The sequence below is a fragment of the Amphiura filiformis genome, chromosome 15 (genome assembly GCF_039555335.1).
Source record: "Amphiura filiformis chromosome 15, Afil_fr2py, whole genome shotgun sequence".
Taxonomy (NCBI): Eukaryota; Metazoa; Echinodermata; class Ophiuroidea; order Amphilepidida; family Amphiuridae; genus Amphiura; species Amphiura filiformis.
In genome coordinates this window covers 62,383,584-62,405,873 of record NC_092642.1, presented here as the reverse complement: position 1 = coordinate 62,405,873, position 22,290 = coordinate 62,383,584, and the positions used below count along the sequence as shown (strand labels likewise).

Here is a 22,290-nt window from a genome sequence, read left to right as displayed (position 1 = left end):
GTAATCATCATTTGGAAGCTATGTGACAAAATCTGGAGGGATATGGAATGGCCCAAGGACTGGAAGAAAGCAGTATCTCGATACCAAAGAAAGGAAATATAAAAAGGTGCTCAAACCACCGAACCATCAGCCTGATCAGTCAGCCAGCAAGATTCTTCTCAAGATCATCAACAACAGAATGAGACAGAGGCTCGAGACTGAGGTAGCAGACGAACAGGCCGGGTTTAGAGCAGGAAGAGCCACCAGGGATCAAATTGTCAATATGCGAAATATCATTGAAAAATGCAGAGGATATTCCATTCCACTCTACCTTTCATCGATTACAGCAAGGTATTTGACTGTGTCAACCATCCAGACATATGGAACATCATGGGGATATGGGATTCCCCGGTCACGTGGTAAAGCTCATCAGTACGCTTTACCAGGTTCAGGAATCTTCAGTCAGTACGAGTAGAGGTGACTCAGAGTGGTTCCAAATTGTCAGAGGTGTGAGACAAGGGTGCAGGAGAGGCAGACCTGCAGCGAGCTGGCTTGACTACATCAAAATTATCACAGGCCTGAGCATCACTGTGGCTACTAGGGCTGCCGCTGACCACATTCGATGGCATACTATCATACGAACCACACCTGCACGTGTATGCAATGTGAGAGAGAGAGAGAAACCTGCACAATCATGTAGAGCTTCATTTTGCTCAAAATGACCAATGAATTTGAAGCAAAAACGCTCGAGTAACATAATGCTTTATTAAATTGAAATAAGTGATGACAAAACATGTGATATCCCAGACTCAGACTCAGACGGGTATGTTAACTCTCAGTAGTCTGAATTCACGGTGTCCCCGGACTGATACTATACTGTACACTATACTTGTACACTGTCTTAATTGTAGCTTTGTGTTCTTATTTTTGAAACGTTTTTGGTCAAGATATTCAGCGTTATATAATTGAACCCGTTCGTTCCTATTTTCCAGTATTTAATCTGGTGCTTTATACATGCAACGCAGTTGTGTGTTACATTGGCCAACAACCAGGTCCTAACAATGGGAACAAAATACGGTGGGTCTTGTCGGACACGGGCGATGACCTGCGTACTTGTACTAAGATAATGTATAGAGATGTTAATACAGAACCGATTGAGATAGAAATGGAACTAGCAAGTTTGAAGAAATTAATGGGCTGCGATAAAGAGACAGGTAAGTTAATGATTTTATTAAATGGTTATTAAATCATGATTTCTTTCTATATACATACTATCAGGAGATACATTCTTCTATTTAGTAGTTACGTCATAGTGCTTGACAGACTATAGTAATTAATAAAGCGTACTGCTATTTCTACCTTAATTTTAAGAGTGTACCTCAACGGAGACATATGACAACAACTTTACCGAAGAAACTACTCTTTCTGAACAGCTTTATACAACTAGTGAGCAGAGCGAAGGTGAGCAAATACTGTCTGTGTTAGGCAATGGAATCAAATAATGTTCGATCTTTCGACCGACTGTCGATACATGACCGATCCTTATAGTTAAATAGTTTATGAAATCGTCGGTCGCAACCCATAGTGGCGTACGTGCAGGACAAATGCAAAATACATTTCAGGGAAAACGCGTTTGAAGTTATACTACTAATAACATAGTCAGTACTCCTCGAATATTATCTCTCAGTGACCGATTACATTTGAAATTGAAGTTAAATAATTAAACTATTAAACTGTAACTGAAATAGTTAAAAAGGAATAATTTTTACAGGATATATCTAGCTCTAAACTTATACGCCACAATGTGAAACGGAAGATTATGGGGTTTCAGCAGGTTTTTGAAGCGTAAGTCGCACGTACGCCACTATGTGAAACGGAGCATATCGGACTTTCAGTGTGTTTTTGTGCCTTACGCCAGATCATCCGTCATTATATGAAACGAAAGATTTGAGGTTTTCGGCTCGTTTCTTAAGCATACGCCACATTATTGACGGGTGATGTGCCTAAATTTCATCAAACCTGATTTTCGCCGTTTCACATAGTGGCGTAAGTTGATCGTATGCCAGTTTGTGACGCAGAAGATATTGGATTTTTGCGGGATTGCTAACATAGGTCAATTAATTGATTAACTTTATTTATTAATTAAGTATAGTTGAGCTTTTTACTTGGTGTACTTGAAGAGCTTGATATTTAAATGAATTTAATAAAAATGACCAAAAGCACCGTACGCCACTATGTGTTGCGATCGACGAAATATTATTTAATATCACGATTTCACTGTTCTCACTGTTCTCACTACAAACTGTATCAAAATAATTGGAACCGACGACGACTTGTCATTTTTTTTTCAATATCTTATGTACCAATTTTGGTTCACTTTCTTTTTAATTTTTAAAGAAGTTTTGTGCAAGAAGATAACACATTCCGTTCAGTGAGGTACATGCTCTTAAAGGAAACTATACATCTTGTGTTGTGTGTATAAAACTATAAATACATTGATCTTCAGTGTACAGAAGCTCCCAGATGCAACAACCTATTGGCTTCAGATTATCAGAACATTAAGTAACACATATGCCCTTTCCATTTAGTAGCACAAAAATTACAATTGTTAGCGATTTTATATTTTTAACTTTTTTTTTTAAATTGTCACAAATCCCGGCTCCAATCATTCTGATACAGTTTGTATTATGAAGAGCTGACCTTAAATCCACCTATGACCGAAATTGAGTTATTGACATTTAGAGAATAAAGGTATTGTTTTTAGCCGCTGTCGTGCATCTATCGTCTCATATAGCGGCTAAAAACAATACCTTTATTCTCATTCTTCAAATAAAAATATCATACAAATTTTAATCAAATTAAATCCTACATTTTGCAAGGAATTACCTTGGGCTTAAAATCGATCAGTCCCGTTGTTGCTGTGCGCCTCCGATTGGTCCAACTAGCGAGTACGCGTATCGCGTCGACGCACACGCGCTGTCCCGTGTCATATCGTGTCATATCACACGGGTAAAGCTGGGTAAGAACCAATAAGATTGGAGGAACGTTCTCAGTGCTTGTTTGACTTTCATACCACCTTCACTTCACGAGATATCGTAAATCTTCTCTTTCGGAAATCTTTGGGAATTTCTTGAAAAATCTCAGGATTTTTTGAATGTTTTATTGTAGCATTCAATGTTCTGTAACTTTTAAAACCAAAATAAACTGCTTTTGCGTCACTATGTTTTGATTTTTAAAGCATTAGTCAAGATGCATAAAGTAATGCTAGAAGATGGGATTAAATTAGTGGTTACTAGAATAGCGGTAAATCTGTTGTTATGCAAAAAGCCTTACATCCACACCAGGCATGATAATAAGAAATAATAATTAAAAAAAAAACATGAAGGCCAAACCCATTATTTTAGTCCTATCCATCGACACTTTATCCAAAACACAAACGAACCATATCGCACAAGTAATAATTACACACGGTTGTTTGATGTATATAGAATTGGCTTCATTATTAACTAAATGCAAACTATAGATGGCGCTATTTATCCTAAATCATATTTCTTTATTTTGCAAGGGGTAGGTGATTAATACTACCATTAAAACAGCTGGAATAGCTGAAACAAGCAACAAGGAAATTTTATAAACATATTTCATCAAACAATAAAAGCAATTATCTGTATTAAAAGCTTGAAAAAGTAATTTCCAGTAACTAAATAGCGCCACCAATTTTGTCATTAATAGATCCATTTTATATCCGAAAAAGCTATAAAAATGCTATAAAAGTGAATAATTTTTGTAAAAGAGTGGAAATCAAAGTTGAGAATGACTCAAAAGCTTCTGTATTAGCATGATATCACATTTAGCTGTTTAAGCCTAAAATTTGGTTGTACATGATGTTTTGTTTGAAAAACTTATATATGGTACCATCAAACAACCGTGTACACAATAAAAAAACACGTTTTTCTCAAAAAGTCAAAAAGTGGATGTAAGCCCTTTTGCAAAACATCTCTTCGTATATATAACATTAAGGAGATACATTCTTTTATTTGCGATTTCTACTCTAGGTATTGACAGAGTATTAACAAAGCATATTGCTATGTTTACATTAATTTTAAAAGAGTACCACATTGGCGACATATGACTATACCGAAAAAACGACTGTTTCTGAACAACTTTATAGAACTAGTGAACATGGCGAAGGTAAGGTAACAGTATAAGGTAAAGTTAAATCGAATTCTGGAAATAAAATTTGCAACTTACATGCGACAGTTGCGTCCGGTGACTCCGAACTTCATCAGGCATCTGATTGGTCACGTGACAAACGACGGTAACAGTGTTTATGGTACTGACAATATCAGAGGTGTATCGTTCGAGTCCGGACTCGGACTCGAGTCCGGACTCGAGTCCACTTTTTGTTGGACTCGGACTTGGCCAACAAGAAGCTGATGGAAGAATTGGATATTCGATTTGAGGAAGTGGTACGATGTATGTATTAAAGTATGTTTAACACCAGTTCCCTAACATTTATTTTGATTTGTTTACAAGAACATAATGTGAATTGCATTTTGTTATTTTTGAGATTGAAATCTAGTACTCTGTTACAGATATTTAATGGAAATACCGACCAAGTCCGGACGTTCGAGTCCGGACTCGGACTCGAGTCCGGACTCGAGTCCACTTTTTGTTGGACTCGGACTTGGCTCGGACTCGGACACAAAAGACTCGGCTCGGCTCGGACTCGGACACAAAAGGACTCGGACTCGAAGCCGAGTCCGGTCCGAGTCCAGTCAAATATTAAATACATGTAAAATGTGAAAAATGTCAAAATAGATTTCAAATTTGTTGACTTCACTTATTTGGCCATTAATTGGGGGCTGTCAAATCTGTGATCTGTCATATATGCTACACATCCCAAATTATTTAGATTTATAGCAGAATCATATTATTGTCATCATTAATGATATAATTTATAATTAATTAAATGCATAATTTTATTAAATATTTGGACTATATAAAAATATCTAAGACTTCTTTCATGGAACTTTCTAATCATTAAACTATTGAAAGAGATAAACATGCACACTGGATCATACATGATAATTTGATTAATTATGGGTTTATTACTCAGAAAATCAAAATTGCAAATGATAAACATGTAATAATGACTTAAGCACTTTGGTCATGAGGGTGACGCTATATAACCACCTCTTCCCTAAGTGTCTCCTTCCCCCCCCTCCCCCTACATTCGATATATCCTCTATCTCGAGCTCTCCTAAAAAAATGCTTCAGTAAAAGTCATTAGCTTATTGGAAGTCATATAATGGCCTTCCATCGATTCTGGTACATGGGATTAAGGACATGAATCGATTTTGTTTATAACACCTACAATTACAATGGTCGCCCCTTTTGTAATGTCGAATGCAAATATTTCGATGGTCTATATAATTATTTTCACAGCTAAAATAGCCATGGCTTATTCGATTTTGTAAACCACGTCTTTCAATGTAGATTGCCATGCTCGTTCTCTCCTCGCGAATATTGCACTGCGAAAGTTAAACATTTCTTTTGTATACTTAGATCAGGTAACTTCAAACCAAATAATATTCTTCTTCACACCACATATAAGAAACTGAAACGAAAACAGAATCTGCATGATACAAATGTTAAGTTTTTAACAAAAGGTAGAAACAAAGAATCCAATATCTTGAAGTGGTTAGGCAGGATAACAGGAAATCACGTGACCAAAACCAAAACCAAAACTAAAACTCAACATTTGAAATGACCGACTGTCAACTTTTATATTTTTCAGTCGCTAGTAAGCAGCAATGCTCGTCTAAATCGCCCTGCACAAAGCGGTACTACTGGAGCATGGAGTGCCTTATCTAACGATGCCCACCAATGGATCCAGGTAGAGCTTGGCGATTCAATGTTGGTTACTGGCGTAAAGATTCAAGGAAGAGCAGAGAGAGCCCAATGGGTGACCCAATTCAAAATTCAATACAGTAATGATGCTATCTCTTGACGTTTGTTCAGCACACCAACGATCAGGACGATGTGGTTAGCTTTTATCTTCACCTGTATTTTAAAATAATGAGTGTCGTATTCTTCTTTAGTATTAACGTGGTATTACACCCATGACAAATTGTGTGACTAATTTTGCATTTTTCTCAAAAAATAACTACACACTGGTAACAAAAGTTATGTATATTATAGGAGCAAGGAATCTAATTACTTCACTGAAATTTCAGTGATTCAAGATAAGTGGTTCATTATATATGTTAAGAAATGAGGTACATTCTAGCGGTACCTCTTTTATTATCATAAATAACGTACCGCTTGTCTTGAGTCACTAAAATTCCAGTTTAGTAACTGGAATCCTTGCCCCTATAATATACGTAACTTTTGTAACCAGTGTGTTATAATTTTTGAGAAAAATGCAAAAATAGTCACTAATTTATCAAGGGGTGTAGTACCACCTTAAAGCGAATACAAAACAGAAATAATGATTTTTTTTTACAATTTGAGCTATTTCTGTAACAAGAATGTAGTATAAGATCCATCTAACCTGGACCACTACATGATAACATAATATCATAATAATTATTGGTGTCACACGTTATTAATTCATGAGTTGTACGCGTTATATAAATCAAGTGCATGTAAACAAATCGAAAGAAATATTGAGTAAATAAGTATGTTAAACATACCTCAATGAGAGTTTCGTGATACATTGTTGCACTTTCTCAAATTGAATGACCAATTCTCTCGATCCTCCGTGTCTACTTTTTGTTGGAACTTGACGCTGGCGGCGTTGGTTTGGGGTCATAAATATGTAGTAAAAAGTGATGAATTGATTTCCCTCATTGCCACTGCAATCGCCACCAGCGTCAAGCTCCAACAAGAAGCTGATGGAAGAATTGGATATTCGATTTGAGGAAGTGGTACGATGTATGTATTAAAGTATGTTTAACACCAGTTCCCTAACATTTATTTTGATTTGTTTACAAGAACATAATGTGAATTGCATTTTGTTATTTTTGAGATTGAAATCTAGTACTCTGTTACAGATATTTAATGGAAATACCGACCAAACTACGATTGTCACCAATATTTTTCCTTCACAAGTTACATCAGCTTATATCAGACTAGTCCCTATCGCCTGGTACACATACATCAGCATGCGTTTTGAACTCCTCGGTTGTAAAGGTAAAACATTATATGAGTGGAACTGGAACGTTTTCACTAGTTCGACTAGCGTCTTCAGCAGATGGTGATGCTGTGCCTTACATAGAAGGTCTTTCTGGGAAGCCGAGTGTTTAGGACCGCAGTATCTACCAGCTTCAAACCTAAAAATACGCTTAGGAGTGCTTTAATAGTAGCCCCTAAAAACAAGACAGAACCCATTAAACAGTCTGGAATTGTGTACGAGATCACTTTCGCTCATTGCGATGCTAGTTATATAGGCGAATCAGCCAGGAAACTCGAGAAAAGGATCAGTGAACACAAATCCACCGCTGGCAGTTCCAAATCAGCTGTAAGGGATAACTGATCGTGTCAATCATATGACGTCATGAGTGAGCGATATCCCGATTGTAGACAAGATATCATCATAGGATCACAATCTGCCGAAGATGCTAGTCGAACGTTCCAAATATGGCGAATACATTGAATTATGTACACTTATAACCAGGGACAAGTGATTTGCGCGGAAAAAAATAGTCAATTGCGCGGAACTTTTTTTCAGTGCAAATCATGTATCCCTGCCCATAGGAAAAAATAGGCAATTGCGCGGAAAAGGTTCCGCGCAAATCACTTGTCCCTGCTCATAACATGAGCTATTTTTGGCAAAAAATGCACTGCACGTTGTTTAATATTATTAAGTTATAGTATAGCGGGGGTTGGGAGGTACCACCTGGGGGAGCAAAGGTGTACTTTTTCTATAGGTAGTTGACATCATGCGCTACACAAAAATACTGACTGCAATTGAATCGTACTAGATTTTGGCGGGAAAAGGTAATTGAACTTTACACCGGGTTTTGTGAAAAGCTTTGGACCAGGTAAGCCGTTATAATACTTTTGTTATGTACTTAAAATGTATACAACCATCAATGATGGTTATGAAAAGTGGTTATTTTGCTACCAAGAAATGCATGCATTTTCTCAGCACACACACAAAAAGTTTTATGGAAAAAATTATTCATATCACCAGTAGTCGTGATTTGTATTAAAACTAAATAGGAATTATTCCCAATCGTATAAGTTAGGGAACAAACCAAACGTTCGATAACGTCCTATAAACGAAAGTCCTTTCGTTATGGGGAGGGGGTTATAAAGTCCGATTACGTAAAATATCGGTCAAAGTTGACCTTCCGAGTTGAAATATCCAACATTTTACCATTACAAGGCTTGAGGGAGAGGCTCAGCTTCTTAACAAAAAGATTTTCGTTTACATGACGCCATCAAACTTTTGATTTGTTCCCTTAATACCGGGGCAATATTTGCAATTTAACGGCCTAAAAATTAAACCTGATTATGTAGATGTCAGTTTATAAATAACAAGCATCGAAGCAGCATCGGCGGTCGAAACAATTTTTTTTTTCTGGTTATTTATCTTATACAATTACGTACTTAGCGGCCAACTGTGAGATATAAATTTAATACTTACGTTTGGTTCCGCGTGTTTTCAAATAATGAAATAATTGTTTGATCACAGACATTGCTTATATTTAAGAGGTTATGAATATATCTTAAGGGCTTTGATTACAAGCTATAATTATGTACTACCACATCGACTCTACATTGTGTCCCTCCCTTTCCAATAAAATTGTTTAAAAGTAAAAACATTCTTGTAAGAGCACAGTCAATGATTTGTCTTGTCCACGTCAAGTATAATCTTGATCTAACGAAAATTTTGTTTGTTTGCTTGTTTGTTTGTTTGTTTATTTGTTTGTTTGTTTGTTTGTTTGTGTGTTCGTTTGTTTGTTTGTCATTTGTTACAGCATAACGCGCCAACTTTGATGACAACACACCTGTTACTGTTCTCTTTTTAAGGGATGCGTCTATAGGAATAACGACCAAACAAAGAAATTCTTGTTTAAGCCGTAATATTGTAGTCTTTCAACCCTTTCACAACTTCAGCTGTGTAACTTACAAAAATTCCCGCTAAAAAGTGGTTCTTTTAATTTTAGAAAATACATTAATAATCGCATTGGACTTTTCGTACTGATCGTACTAATCACACTATAGACTGGGATTACATGTGACGTCATTGCCAGGCAATTGGTCTCTATTGTTCCTTGTCCGGAAATATGCCCACGCAGTCAGGGACCGTGCTTTTAAAACTCCCGCCAGATCACAATAAGGCCATTGAACTGCGTAGTAGCCATACGTACTCATTGAAGTATAACGGTAGCACGTTCCCTTACCGACTCATTATTAATGTGTGGAAAGGGGTCAGGGACGGCATTCTGATCATTCTAATCCTTTCTTTTGAGGTCAATAGATAAAAGAAAGGCCTTGAACACAGGTGCCGAGTTGTAGATAATATTTAATCATCAAAGCTGATGGCATAAGAAATTTCGAGGAGGCAGCGCTTATTATTTCTTGTAAACACAATCTAATGTGGTACTCACTACATGTAGAAGGCCGGGCAAGGGTCTGCAAATTAGTGCATGAAGCTAGTAAAGATATAGCTTTATGTTCAGTTTAATCAATTAAAATACTATGGCTGGATATCAAAAAATCGCGAGGCATTAAGTATTAATTTTTATATTATTATGACAAAATCCAGTCCCTTCTCAATTGAATAGGCTCCGAGATTAGACTTTCCTTTCCAAAAATAAATTATATGGCCTAGAGGACATGATATAGGCCTAATCTAAACCCATATTCGGTATCCAGAAACCTTCACAGTCTGAGCGGCGCTTGCACTCGCATCGCATTAAACTACACAAAGTTCGCTAAACTGAGGCCTGCTTCAATAGACCTTTTTCCCTCTTTCCCATCATGCACTATTCCAGGGGGTATGAGTGTCGCAAACTACATCATCTCCCCGGGGGAGTTCAGAGTTATGTTCTTTTTATTCTTGATTACTGACATTTCGGCTGGTGCCTTCATCACAAAAAGGAATCCCCAATAATCACGATAATGGCGCCGCGATCACTAATACCTATCGGGAGAAAAAAACAACATATTTATGCCTTACGGACATGGTGTCCTCAGCCAAAAAAGTTTCCTGCTATTGAAACCTTACTTTGTATACATTTTATAGACTTAATGGTGAAAAACTAATGACGGGACACGCAGTGATATTTTGTCGGCGTCTGTGAATGTAGTCTCGGTACCAGCCGAGTTTGTGCTCCTCCGTCACCGTTAGTGACGGAGGAGCACAAACCGGCTGGTACCAAGACTAGGTGAAATGGTATTGAACAACGCAAAGCAGCCAAATTTGTCATAAGTTTGAATAGCCATTAGAACAACCGTGAATATAGTGTCAGAAAGTCTTACACATCTTAGTATAACCTTGTCGTTTAGTGTGATACTGAATGCAGCGCCATATTTGGAATATATTCGTACACAGTGTGGGCAAATAGTTGCTCAAATGTAGGCTAAGTAGGCCTAAATCATGAAAATCGCTTAATCGGAATAATACTAACCAGTAACGGACACTGAGACAGCACTACGTTTGAAGTTTGAGGTAAGTAAAGCTTTTCCTTGTTATACAAAACAAGGAAAAGGCAGTCATTTTTATCACAACGCGATATTTAAAAAAGTACATTTTGAGAGGGCCTACGCTGGTTCTTTTGATTCTAGTGTAAAATCTGTTCATCACATGTAGTCCGATTTGGTATCTATGGTCTCATCAAAGTCTTGAGAACTCTTTTTGATGTTATGTTGGTTGACAAAAAAGATACTGTTAAAAATAGAGGTATTTATGCAAGCGACGTATCTATTGTGTAAAATGCATTGAAAATTGTCGGCTAAAGAGGGTATAAATTAAAATCGCGAAGAGTAATAGCAACAATAACTATCTACATTCCAAGCGGAAACGCTTTTCAAAAACATACCACCTCTTTCGGGCAATCGCTGAAACCGAAATATGAAATTCCAGGCCATCTGTAAAAAAGTGCGTGAGCAGAAATGACCATGAACTTGGGTCACCGAAACAAGTGTTTATATTGGTGTCAGGCCTATCATAGTGATACAACAATTAGCCCCCAATAATGGCTTTCATTTGAACCGTTATTTGTTAAACTGCGATTTTTACTTTTTGAGAAATCAATGAATGTATCAAAAAACTTTTCGAAAGTCGATTTAAAATGGCATAACCCGTTAATGTAGCGAAATCATGCAACATTTTATTATAAAGTAGATGTGACTTTTGCCCTGTCGGTCTTGGGGTCTAAGTATTATGAATGTAATATTTTAAAGTCTACTATTGTAAACGACATTGTAAATACACAATTATTGAAATTTAGTAACATTTACAGCGCACTGCATTTTTGTGGTATTTCGTGGTAATGATAAATTAAATCTGTAATTTTATAATGTGTTTGATTGCACTTTTTACAAACTGTAGGTGTAGAATCTGTGTATAGATTCACTATTGTAATTGGTAATAAGCACTCTTGTGAAATTTTTCAATTAATAAAACATTGGTAGCGAAAGCAAATGATTTATTTGGTGGTTTGCGCCCCTTGTTATCTCTTGGCAATGTTGATATGTGAAGAATATTGCAGTCAAGTTGGCTCAACTGATAAGGCGTTCGACTATGGTGCAAGAGCTTGCGGGTTCGAACCCAGGCGGTGCCCATTACGCTCTCGTTGAAAAATTGATAAGCTTAAAATTCCTCTGGACACACTTGTCAAACATTACCAATCACAGATGCCGTATTTTCCACTAGTCACCAGCTAGAAGCTCCATAGCTCTTATGATACTATGCACTGAACCGTGTAGTGTAAACCAGACTATGCAGTGTAGAGACATTGCATTGCTAGATTCTCTGTGCCTGGATGAATTGTGTGCTCAGGTGTATCGAGGTAGAAACTGTGCATAGATGCGTTTATAAGATAATCGTTTTGTAGTCAAACCTTTCCATAAGGGTGACTGGTGGTGGTTTGGTGAGGTGTGACTGTGACAGTGGAGTAGTGTATGAACCTGTATCTGATCCTGTGTCATATACTGGGGTACCCAAAAAGGTGGTTTTGTTACATTTTGATGTGCAGCTTGGACTTCAAAACAGTGTCGCTTGAGTATTCCTTCACTTAGAAGATCCAAGTAGGTCTTAAATTGAAGGTAATTTATTCTATATTACTCATGTTTTTATCCTGTTTTAAAATAATAATATATATATATTTTCTTATGACGTTTGGCATGAAAAGTGCAAAGGGTGGTTGATGCTTAGAAGGAGGAGGATTAGGAGGGATTCGTATCGTAAATTTGATCTAAAACCCCCATTAAAAAATTGAATCTAGTAAAAAATGTCTGAATGAACTCCCAGACATCTAAACCAAGTAAATAAATACAGAAGGTCATTTAAAAAATTAATACTTGCTCAGAATTATTGTAAATGGGGAAAAAGAGGTGGGGTTAAATCCCACCTACTTTGTGATTAGTTTTTGCCCGCACTCTCTCATTTTTAACCGATTTCCATAAAAAAAAGGTGTCAAAATGCTCAGGAGGATGAACCACTTCAAATGAGACGTGTAGGTAAAATGTTTGAAACATTTCATTTTTTTTACTATGTAACACAAAGGTACCCCAGGTTGTGACACGGGACCATCTATGAGTGTTGAGTTGGTTACTACTTTGAAATGAGTGAGTGTATAATATGTTTATAATGTTGTAAGACCAGTTTGCATGAGCGTTTGTGTTTTTGGTTGGGTTTTGGTTTACTGAGTAAATGTTCTGTAGGGGTGAGTTTGTGAGAGGAGTGAATGGTGTGCTGCATGTTGTTGAATATTATCACTACAATAGCATCTAATATTCTTTTGGTAATTATCTTAATGGATCCGAAGTAGAGTTAATTACTTAGTGGCATTTTCACTAGATAATAATAATAAGAATAAATTATAATAAATAAATTGAAGTCCTATATTTCATGCTGATGCATCTTGAATCTTAGTGCATGCTTTAATTGAGTTTCTAAGAGATTGGTATAGCTGTTGTCATTGCGTATCCATAGCAATTTGTCGATGAGAAAAATTCCATTAGACTATACATCGATAGACGCGACGTTTGGATCGGTGTCAATTAGTGTTTTGGTGTTGGTAATATTTATTTCCCGCTGTTAAGTGATGTGTGGCAAGGCCTCTCAATTTTATTAAAATTGATGAAAAACTCATCCAGACGGAACAAAGGATGACTTTGACAAGGCGCCCACTTTTTTGCTTCATAGATGAGAGACAACTCTGAAATGCATAACAAACAGGAAGGATTACACCCGAATCAACAGTTTGGGCGCAGTGTTATATACAGTTTCTTATTGTTCAGCACTTCCTTTCCATTTTGATTGTGAGTTACCATGTCTTACCGGCGAGCGTTTTCTACTATAGTCTCTGCAATTGGTATGTATAATGATTTTATTTATACTCTGACTAACCTGGTATAAAAACTTCCCATAAAAACGTACAAACGAGTTTACGCTAGTAATTATCCAGGCATTAAAGTTCTGTTGTCCACCTTAACATAATGGAGGCCTTACACTCGAAATTTTTTATTGCATGTTTATGAGTTCAATTTCCACAGATATGTTAATATTAGAAGCAACAATGTGTATAACAGTGACTAATGTGGTATCTGGGTCATACACCACTCATCTTAGAATTTCTCACTTAGGTAATATGAGAAAAAAGAGCTTTATTCTGGTGCCAAAACTCGATTTTGTACATAAAGGGATGAGGCTGTCAATTGGGGCACCCACCTTTGGTCATTTGCATAGACGCTTTTCATTTACATATCAGTGATATTACAGTTGTAAAGATATGCATGGTTTCAAATTCGCTTTTACTATGTAATAATATACAGATTTCATTTAGTTACAATTTTGTCTTTAAAAAGTGCATAATGTCCTGTTTCCTTGCGTTGGTACGATTAAGAATAATCCCTGTTTACTACGAACACCGTATTTATGATTATATAAAAAAAAAAGACAAATGCATATTCAACCCTGTAGCAGAAGGAAGCCGCTGGGGGGGTATGTGCATGTATAACAACAAAATATAAGATAAGTCCACATTGTAATTACAAATACTTTGTTGATCGGTGTTGTTGTGGTTTGTTGTTTTGCTTCTTTTTTTCCTTTCTTTTATTGATACTATTTATTTTCATTCTACATTTGCCAGTGTTTAGTCTGATTCTCTGCACATGTAACGCAATTGCATGCTACATAAGCCAACAATCAGATCCTAACCATAACAACAAACTACGATGGGTCTTAGTGGACACCTGCGATGACCAGTGTACTTGTACCAAAATACGGTTTGGGGGAATAAATACCATATCAAAGGAGGGGTTAGAAAAGCGTTTCCATACCGACATTCCATTGCAATTGGCTTGTAAAGATGAAAGTAAGTGTTATTTAGTATTATTCCTGCTTTATTTACTAAATTTAAAATATTTATTTATTTACAATCGTATTGTTTGTTTGTTTTGGCAATTCTTCCATTTTGACTTTTGAGGTTCTTGACTTAAGTAAGAAGTTCAAGAAAATTGATTGATTGTTTGAAATTTCAATAAGGTTCAAGTTTTTTAACACACATTTATTGTATGTCTTACTTGTTTGTCGTTTTCTGCCGTTTTCTATATCGAGTACGGTACGACTTAACTTTAAGGCGGAACGGAGAGAAGCATAACCTATGAGATCCCGACGCTTGATCTAAACGGTGTCATTTCCCCCATGTGCATGATTTCTATCGGGAGGGGGAAACCACTCAAAACTTAATTTTGGTATATTATTGGCCTCTATACGAGCCCCACAAGTAGAAAGTCCATATTCAGGTTCCAAATTGGCATAGGGGTAATTTCGTTCACTTATAGAATGCATTGTATATTACGCGTCTGATTGCTAAATTATTGGACCATGTGATTAGTTATAGTCTCAAAATCGTTCGTAACTTACACTTTGATATATTTTTTTCACATTCTAATAAGTGTCTTATAATAATTGATTTCAGTTGTAACTGGCTCTAAGACTACCACCAAGAAAGCAACTAGCCCTAGGACTACCACTAAGACCGCAAATAGCCCTAGGACTACGACCACAACTAGCCCTAGGACTACCACTAAGACCGCAACTAGCACTAGGACTACCACTAAGACCGCAACTAGCCCTAGGACTACCACCATGACCACAACTAGCCCTACGACTACTACCATGACCGCAACTAGCCCTACGACTACCACTAAAACCACAACTAGTCCTAAGACTGTCACCGTGACCGCAACTACCCCTAAGACTACAACCATGACAGCAACTAGCCCTAAAACTACCACCACGGCCGCAACTAGCCCTGAGACTACTACCAAGACTACCATCTTGACCGCAACGAGCTCTAAGGCTAGCACCATGAAAGAAACCAGCCCTAGTACTACCACTAAGACCGTAGTCGAAACATCTGACACACCAATAACGGAAAAAGTGACTGTTACACAACAACAAAGTAGCTGTACCAGTGGGCAGATCGTAGGTGAGAAAAGTAACAAATCCATGTATTACTTTATAAAACATGTATAATTCGGTTCCAAAGCTAGTTGAAAATATTTTTTCTTAATAATTTATTTTCGTTTCCTTCTAGCCTGCACAACTCCGCATGCCCTAGGAATGTATACCCACAATATCACTGACAGAAGAATCGTAGTTTCATCTCGTGGAACTTATACTATCGCCTACTCTAGCGGCGCTAATGAACAGTATGATAGCGCACAAAGAGCCAGAATAGACCATCTTCTATATTGGGCGCCTCGTAATGACGATCCCAATCCTTGGGTGCAGGTGTATGTTGGTTTAGGGAAGATGGTGTCAGGGATCATTATACAAGGATTTAAGCAACACTGGACACGCCCCGACTTTATCAAAGTGCAGGTTAATGGACGAAACTTCGAGAGCGTCAATGCTAGTCCGGTGAGTTGTGTGTGTGATCTTCACGGATTCGTTGCTTCCATTGTTTCTACCTTAGGTTCACTCCTCCAGTAATCAAATAAAATTGAACATTCCAGGTTTAAGAATATAAAATAAAGTATGCTAGGCTTCAAAAGTACCACAAAATCAAAATTACTTGATATCAGGACAGTCCTCGTATTCAGAATGCAATTCGATATGTCTGGTGTGCACTCATGTCCCAGAAAAATACTGTGCAAACGTTGATTTCCGAGCACGTAATATATTTATTCACTGTAGGAATCTGCCTGGATTTACGATCCCGAATCACACACGACGCTCATGTTTGAGGATCCAGTGATTACGAGTGTTATACGTATACAACCGCAAGATTGTTTGCCAATAACAAAGAACCTGGCTAATGGTAATCAGATACATATATCAGATTGTGCTCTGAGAATGGAAATACTGGGATGCAAGAATACTCAAGACTGCGGTAAGTGATACGTGAAACCAGATGAACAATGGTTTTTGGGGTTGTGGTGAGCAGCGGTGGTTTCGGATTAGGATGTATAGGTGCCCCATGGCTACAGAGCTATGCGCTTTGTAGCCATGGCGCCAATGTTCAAGGGTTTGGCAGACAACGGTGGCCGATCATTTAAAGGGGGTTACCTTAACTGGTTTAGGATATGGATTGTCTTCAAACTTACATACAATATCAAATATCGTCCCATTTATGCATCTATGTGAGAAAACGAGAATATTTTCAGCGTAAATGTGAATAATTAGCACAATCAGCAAGCCACTCATTGTGTGAATTGCATTATGGTCCGGCATCCAGAAACATGCAGCACCGTTGCCGTATTCCGGTCGCCATACCACTACGCCCATCATTCTTGATAATATATCTCATTCTTTTTGTTTTAATTCGACCCTGATTTTTTTTTTTAATTGTGTATATCATTATGTACATTTTAATGTTTAAAAACATGTTTCATTTATTTTATGATTTTTGTAAACTAAAAAAAATGAGTTTTCATGTTCCTCGTATCATGCTTGAGAAGATAAGGTCTTGTTTTGTATTTATTTCGCCCCTTTATTGGCCCCGTTACAGAAAAAAAGTGCACAAAATATATTTCCCAATGTAATGTATACATTTTCACATAAAAACAAATAATTTTGGAGTTAAAATGGACGTGAAAAAAATTACCGCGTGGCAGGCGAGAATTCTACCACTGAACCACGAAAACATTTGAACAAATACGGGAATTTTAGAAATGATATATTCAAGTCAAATAATTGCAGTCTCTTCAGCAGCGTCTGGTTCTGCTCTTTCCAGCTACGATATATACAAAGTCACATGTAGCATTATACAAATTATAATGAGGCGATTTACAGGGGTGAAACCCCTGATTCCCAAAACGTATACGTAGCTCCTATATATCTGAGTGGGTCCCCCAGGGGCAAATAATAATATTTTAAACAATGGTGTGACGTCACGGCTTCTTTATATTTTTTTTTTTAATTGGCCCTTAAACTCAATAACAGTCCAATACAAGAATGAACTGCAGAAATTCATACTTTAATGATCTATCTTCATGTATATCCGTTTATTTGAGCTAATGACCGCCCGTTATCTTGCTATCTCATGACAAAGTCATACGGGAAATTCTCTGTACACTGCCATATATCATCAGGATTACCCGACTTTGTTCCTTGTTCGCTACGCGTATTGGCCGTTGGCGGCGGGGTGTTAGCGTCCAGCTAGAAATTCACACTTGATACGTTTAGTTAAGATACGGATATGGCTTTTTTACACATCCCCATTAAATTTGTGATTGTTTTACCAGTAGGAGGACTGAGACACAACTTGCCTAACGCATGGGATCTGGTCATCAAGAAGATTATACATACATACATACACTGGGCTTTTATATTGCGCCATTTCATTTAGACCACAGCTCATAATAATACAACAACAACATAAGATTTACAAGCAAAAACAATTATCAATAATCTGAGTGAAAAGGTTACTATTGAAAGAGATGTGTTTTGAGACCTTTTTTAAAACTGTGTAATGAGCTGGAAGTTCGGTTACTGATGGGTAATTTATTCCATAAACCTGGTGCTGCGAGCGAAAAACATTTATCAGCGGCAGAGTTGAGAGATTTGTGAGAAAATGTGGGCTCTGTGAGACGTGTGCTATCTGATGATGAGCGAAGTCCAGGACGAGATTGACTGTACAATGTGAGACAAGATGATAAATAATCTGGTGCCAGTCCATTCAAGCTTTTGAAAACATAGAGCAATATTTTGAAAATGGCACCGCGAAATTCTTAGACGCCTAAGATTGCATCTTAGACGCCTAAGAATGCATCTTAGACGTCTAAGATTGCATCTTGGCTAATGTCAATGTATGTGTGCACGTGGCATCACTTTGCCATGTTATTTGTGGCAGAGGGGACATTTTGGAGGTTTTTTGTCTCAGACCGGAAGTGACCCCTTAATGACCTTTTACCCCAAATAAAAAAATACCACGTATACACTTAGTAACATCGATTCATGTGTGAATGTACCGTCTCTGTGCTATATTTTTCTTGGCTGATAAAATGTTTGAAGTTATTTCGTTTTATACCAGAAGTGACCCCTTAATGACCTTTGACCCCAAATCTGTGTACACTACATAGACACTGGGTAATAACAATGCATGTGTGCAAGTGGCATTACTGTCCTACGTAATTTGTGGGAGAAGATGAATTTTAAAGGTATTTCGTTTTATACCGGAAATGACCCCTTAATGACCTTAATGAACCCAAATAAAAAATACCATATATGCATATACGGCTGTGTAACAACAAAGCACAATTTAAATGAGGAGATGCTCAAGAGACCACACGGCCTGAAACAAATACACCCTAATAGATAGGCCTACTAAGAATAAGAACATTTCAAGTTTTGTGTCATCTTACCTGGACACCTGCTACGCCGTCGTTTTGACACATGATCTAATTTCATATCTGTAATCTCACAGGCTGTGTCAAACCACTTGGAATGGAAAGTCATCAAATTCATGAGCCGCAGATCTTCGTCTCCTCGAATGATTCGAAAAAGAATTACGCAAGACTTCATAATGGGCAATTTTGGCCTGCCTCGCCTTCGAATTGGATAAAAGTTATTTTGAACCAGAAATTCAACATTTCTGGCATTGTAATACAGGGTAGCGGTGACCATTGGGTAGAACGTTGCATTATAGAGGCGGACAGCTCAGCTATGTTTGGATCACAGGTAGGATTTAGAAAGAAAATTGTGGAGGCGTACCGACTGCATGGCACGAGAAAATCGTTGCTTCCCTCCCCCACCCTAGACAAATTGACAAATCATCGTGCAAGTTGTGGTTGATTGTGAAAGTTCATTTTCCCCGGTAATGTCATTATGTTGTAGCGTATGTGTTTGTTGTGTTTGGGAGGTCCCGGGTTCAAGCCCCGGCGCGGCCCAAGGACTCATGTGCATTTGGTTTATCCCGATCCCGGCTCACTCTCGCAGGTTTTCTCCGGGATCTCCGGTTTCCTCCTGCTTTCAAAATCGGCGATTAGTTATTTCGTTATCAAAAACTTCCTTCACCCAATGGATTTTGGGGAGCGTGCAGAAAATGGGTGGATGTTACAATCTAAGTACGGATAGGTTTGCGCTGGGTTCGGCTGCAACTAGCCTACTTGATGCAATCTGATTGTGATGATTCACCACGCAGCGAAATTACAGCGCTTTGAATCCTCTGGAAAAAGCGCTATATAAATTCCGAAATTTATTTATTTATTTATTTATTTATTTATTTATTTATTTATTTATTTATTTATTTATTTATTTATTTATTTATTTATTTATTTATTTATTTATTTATTTATTTATTTATTTATTTATTTATTTATTTATATTTATTTATTTATTTATTTTATATTTTATTTATGTTGTTGTTTTTTATTATTATTATTACCGATTAGCCAAACGATTAGCAAAATTCAATGAAGATTAACTTTTTCCAATTCAATACTCCTTTTTCCTGTTGAGCGAAACCACTTCACATTGGTTCGACGCAAGTTCGGTAGTGACGTAGAAGCGTATTTCGCTGCTCGCAGTATTGAATCTCTCGCGTAATGTTAACCGCGCAAAGCGAAAAAGCAATGACATCACTACTATATTGAGTAGGCCTACCGAGAGACTAATTGAATGAGTCTTCAATCATATCTCCCCTTACCTGAAACCTTAATTATTTAGCTTTCAGAATATGAGTTATAATTATGACGAAATACCAAATAATCCATTCATATCTAACGATATGCATTTGTTGTAACGAGTGGGTCTTTTACAAATTAGTAAATTGACATCAACATGGATGACTGTTGAAATGGTCTACGTTGAAATGGTCTACTGTTGAAATGGTCTACGTAAGAGGTGTCGTCCAAATGTTTTGTTATTCTAAATAGCACACACTAATGGTTAATCAGATTGTAGCGCCCTCTGTTGTTAAAGTTCACTTTAGTAAGTATTTTTAAATGTTGACAACATAGAATATGGAAACTATTATTTTTATTAGTTAATAATCGAAGTGAGGTATGGGGTCGGTTGGGGGTGGCTACGCGACTTTAAAAAGAACCACTAACCGCGAAATGTGGATATCCAACTAGTTTGCCCCGCAGGGCTACAAAGAAGCACTAACCGTGAAGGGAAATTATGGGGTAAAAAGTAAAAGAAAAAGGTAGAGTTATGGTTAGGGATTAGGGTTAGAGTTTAGGGTTAGGGTTTAGGGTTAGGATATGGGTTTAGGGTTAGGGTTTAGGGTTAGGGTTAGGGTTAGGGTTAGGGTTAGGGTTAGGGTTAGGGTTTAGGGTTTAGGGTTAGGATTAGGATTAGGGTTTAGGGTTTAGGGTTAGGGTTTAGGGTTAGGGATTAGAGTTTAGGGTTAGGGTTTAGGGTTAGGGTTAGGTTTAGGGTTTAGGGTTAATGTTATTTATTAATTATGTTACAAATTTAAAATACGTACTACGTATTTTGACAACAGGGTACACCGTGCCCATACGTATGCTGTAATACAGCATATCCATTGTGTTTCGTGTACATAATATGTGTGTTTCGGGTGCACCACAAAGTACATTCAATGAAATGACAAATGACAAAAACCAAAAAGAACACTAAATCAAACACTTGGGTCAAACTATTGTGCATTTGTGTGTGTGGGGAGGGGAGGGGGTTGTGATGGCTCGACACTTCTATCACTCAAGTAGAAGTATCAAGCAAATAGATACAAGCTTAAGAGCTTGATTCCAAACCATGTCAAGTCCACAACCACATGTTTCTCATTTACTTGTGTGGTACAATTACAATTACTTTGACAAGTTTGACATTGGCAACAATGAGTTGTACCATCAACAAGCCACTATTTACCACAACAATGCAGCTTAACAAATAATATGCAGACTATTGTTCTCATTTGGGAATCAAAGGCCTCACATAGTATTGTTACTGTGTACCCATCCACTGTTTGCTTTGTAATGGTGCATCCGATTGAAATTATTACTATCTATACATCACAATCCATTGAGATATCGCACGGTAAATCAGAAACATGTGTTTGTGGACTTAACATGGTTCGGAAACAAGCTCTTCAATTGTAAACTAACAGGCTGCGTGTTTTTTTTCTTTATCGTGTTTGTTGCATATAGGAGTTTGAAGCCAACTTTGATGGGTACGCACCTGTCAGCATTATCTTTGAAGAACCGGTGGAAACCCGCAACATCAGAGTGAAACCTACTGTTTGTTATAATGGCTATTGCAAATTGAGAATGGAAATACTAGGACCGTGCATGTCAGGATAATTCTGCGCCTTCACATTAAAGTCACAAAAGGAGAACATTGATCCATTTGTAAAGATGGTCATGTATATATAAAACGACATTTTAAGAATTATAATATACTGAAAAGTGTGTAAAAATATAGAATATTGTAAATGTTAATTTGATATCTTTACTTAGTCAATGCATAGCATTTGCTGAGGGTCTGTTTCTCGGCAGTTCTTATTCTGTCAATCACATAATGAGCCACTATAGCCATATGATTTGTTGGATTTTGACCAAAGTGGACCATAATGACCGTTGCGGTACCACAAATCTTACGTGAAAAACTCGATTTGAGCGTCGATGACCAAAAATATGATTTTCCACTAAAAATGG

The 22,290-nt window shown here is 37.2% G+C and overlaps 1 protein-coding gene across 1 annotated transcript; it reads left to right on the top strand.

Moving 5' to 3' along the window:
• The first annotated feature begins 1,105 nt into the window (after positions 1–1,105).
• LOC140172024 (uncharacterized) lies at positions 1,106–21,936 on the top strand. Its single transcript, XM_072195371.1, has 7 exons — positions 1,106–1,193; positions 14,313–14,537; positions 15,144–15,656; positions 15,765–16,090; positions 16,367–16,562; positions 19,098–19,351; positions 21,784–21,936. The coding sequence occupies exons 1-7, from the start codon at positions 1,106–1,108 to the stop codon at positions 21,934–21,936; spliced, it is 1,755 nt and encodes a 584-aa protein (XP_072051472.1).
• The last annotated feature ends 354 nt before the right edge of the window (positions 21,937–22,290 follow it).

Coding starts and splice junctions, on each gene's coding strand:
- LOC140172024 (XM_072195371.1), top strand. CDS start 1,106: ATGTATAGAGATGTTAATACAGAACCGATTGAGATAGAAATGGAACTA. Junction 14,538..15,143: donor ATTGGCTTGTAAAGATGAAA/GTAAGTGTTATT, acceptor AATTGATTTCAG/TTGTAACTGGCTCTAAGACT. Junction 19,352..21,783: donor CAGCTATGTTTGGATCACAG/GTAGGATTTAGA, acceptor TGTTGCATATAG/GAGTTTGAAGCCAACTTTGA.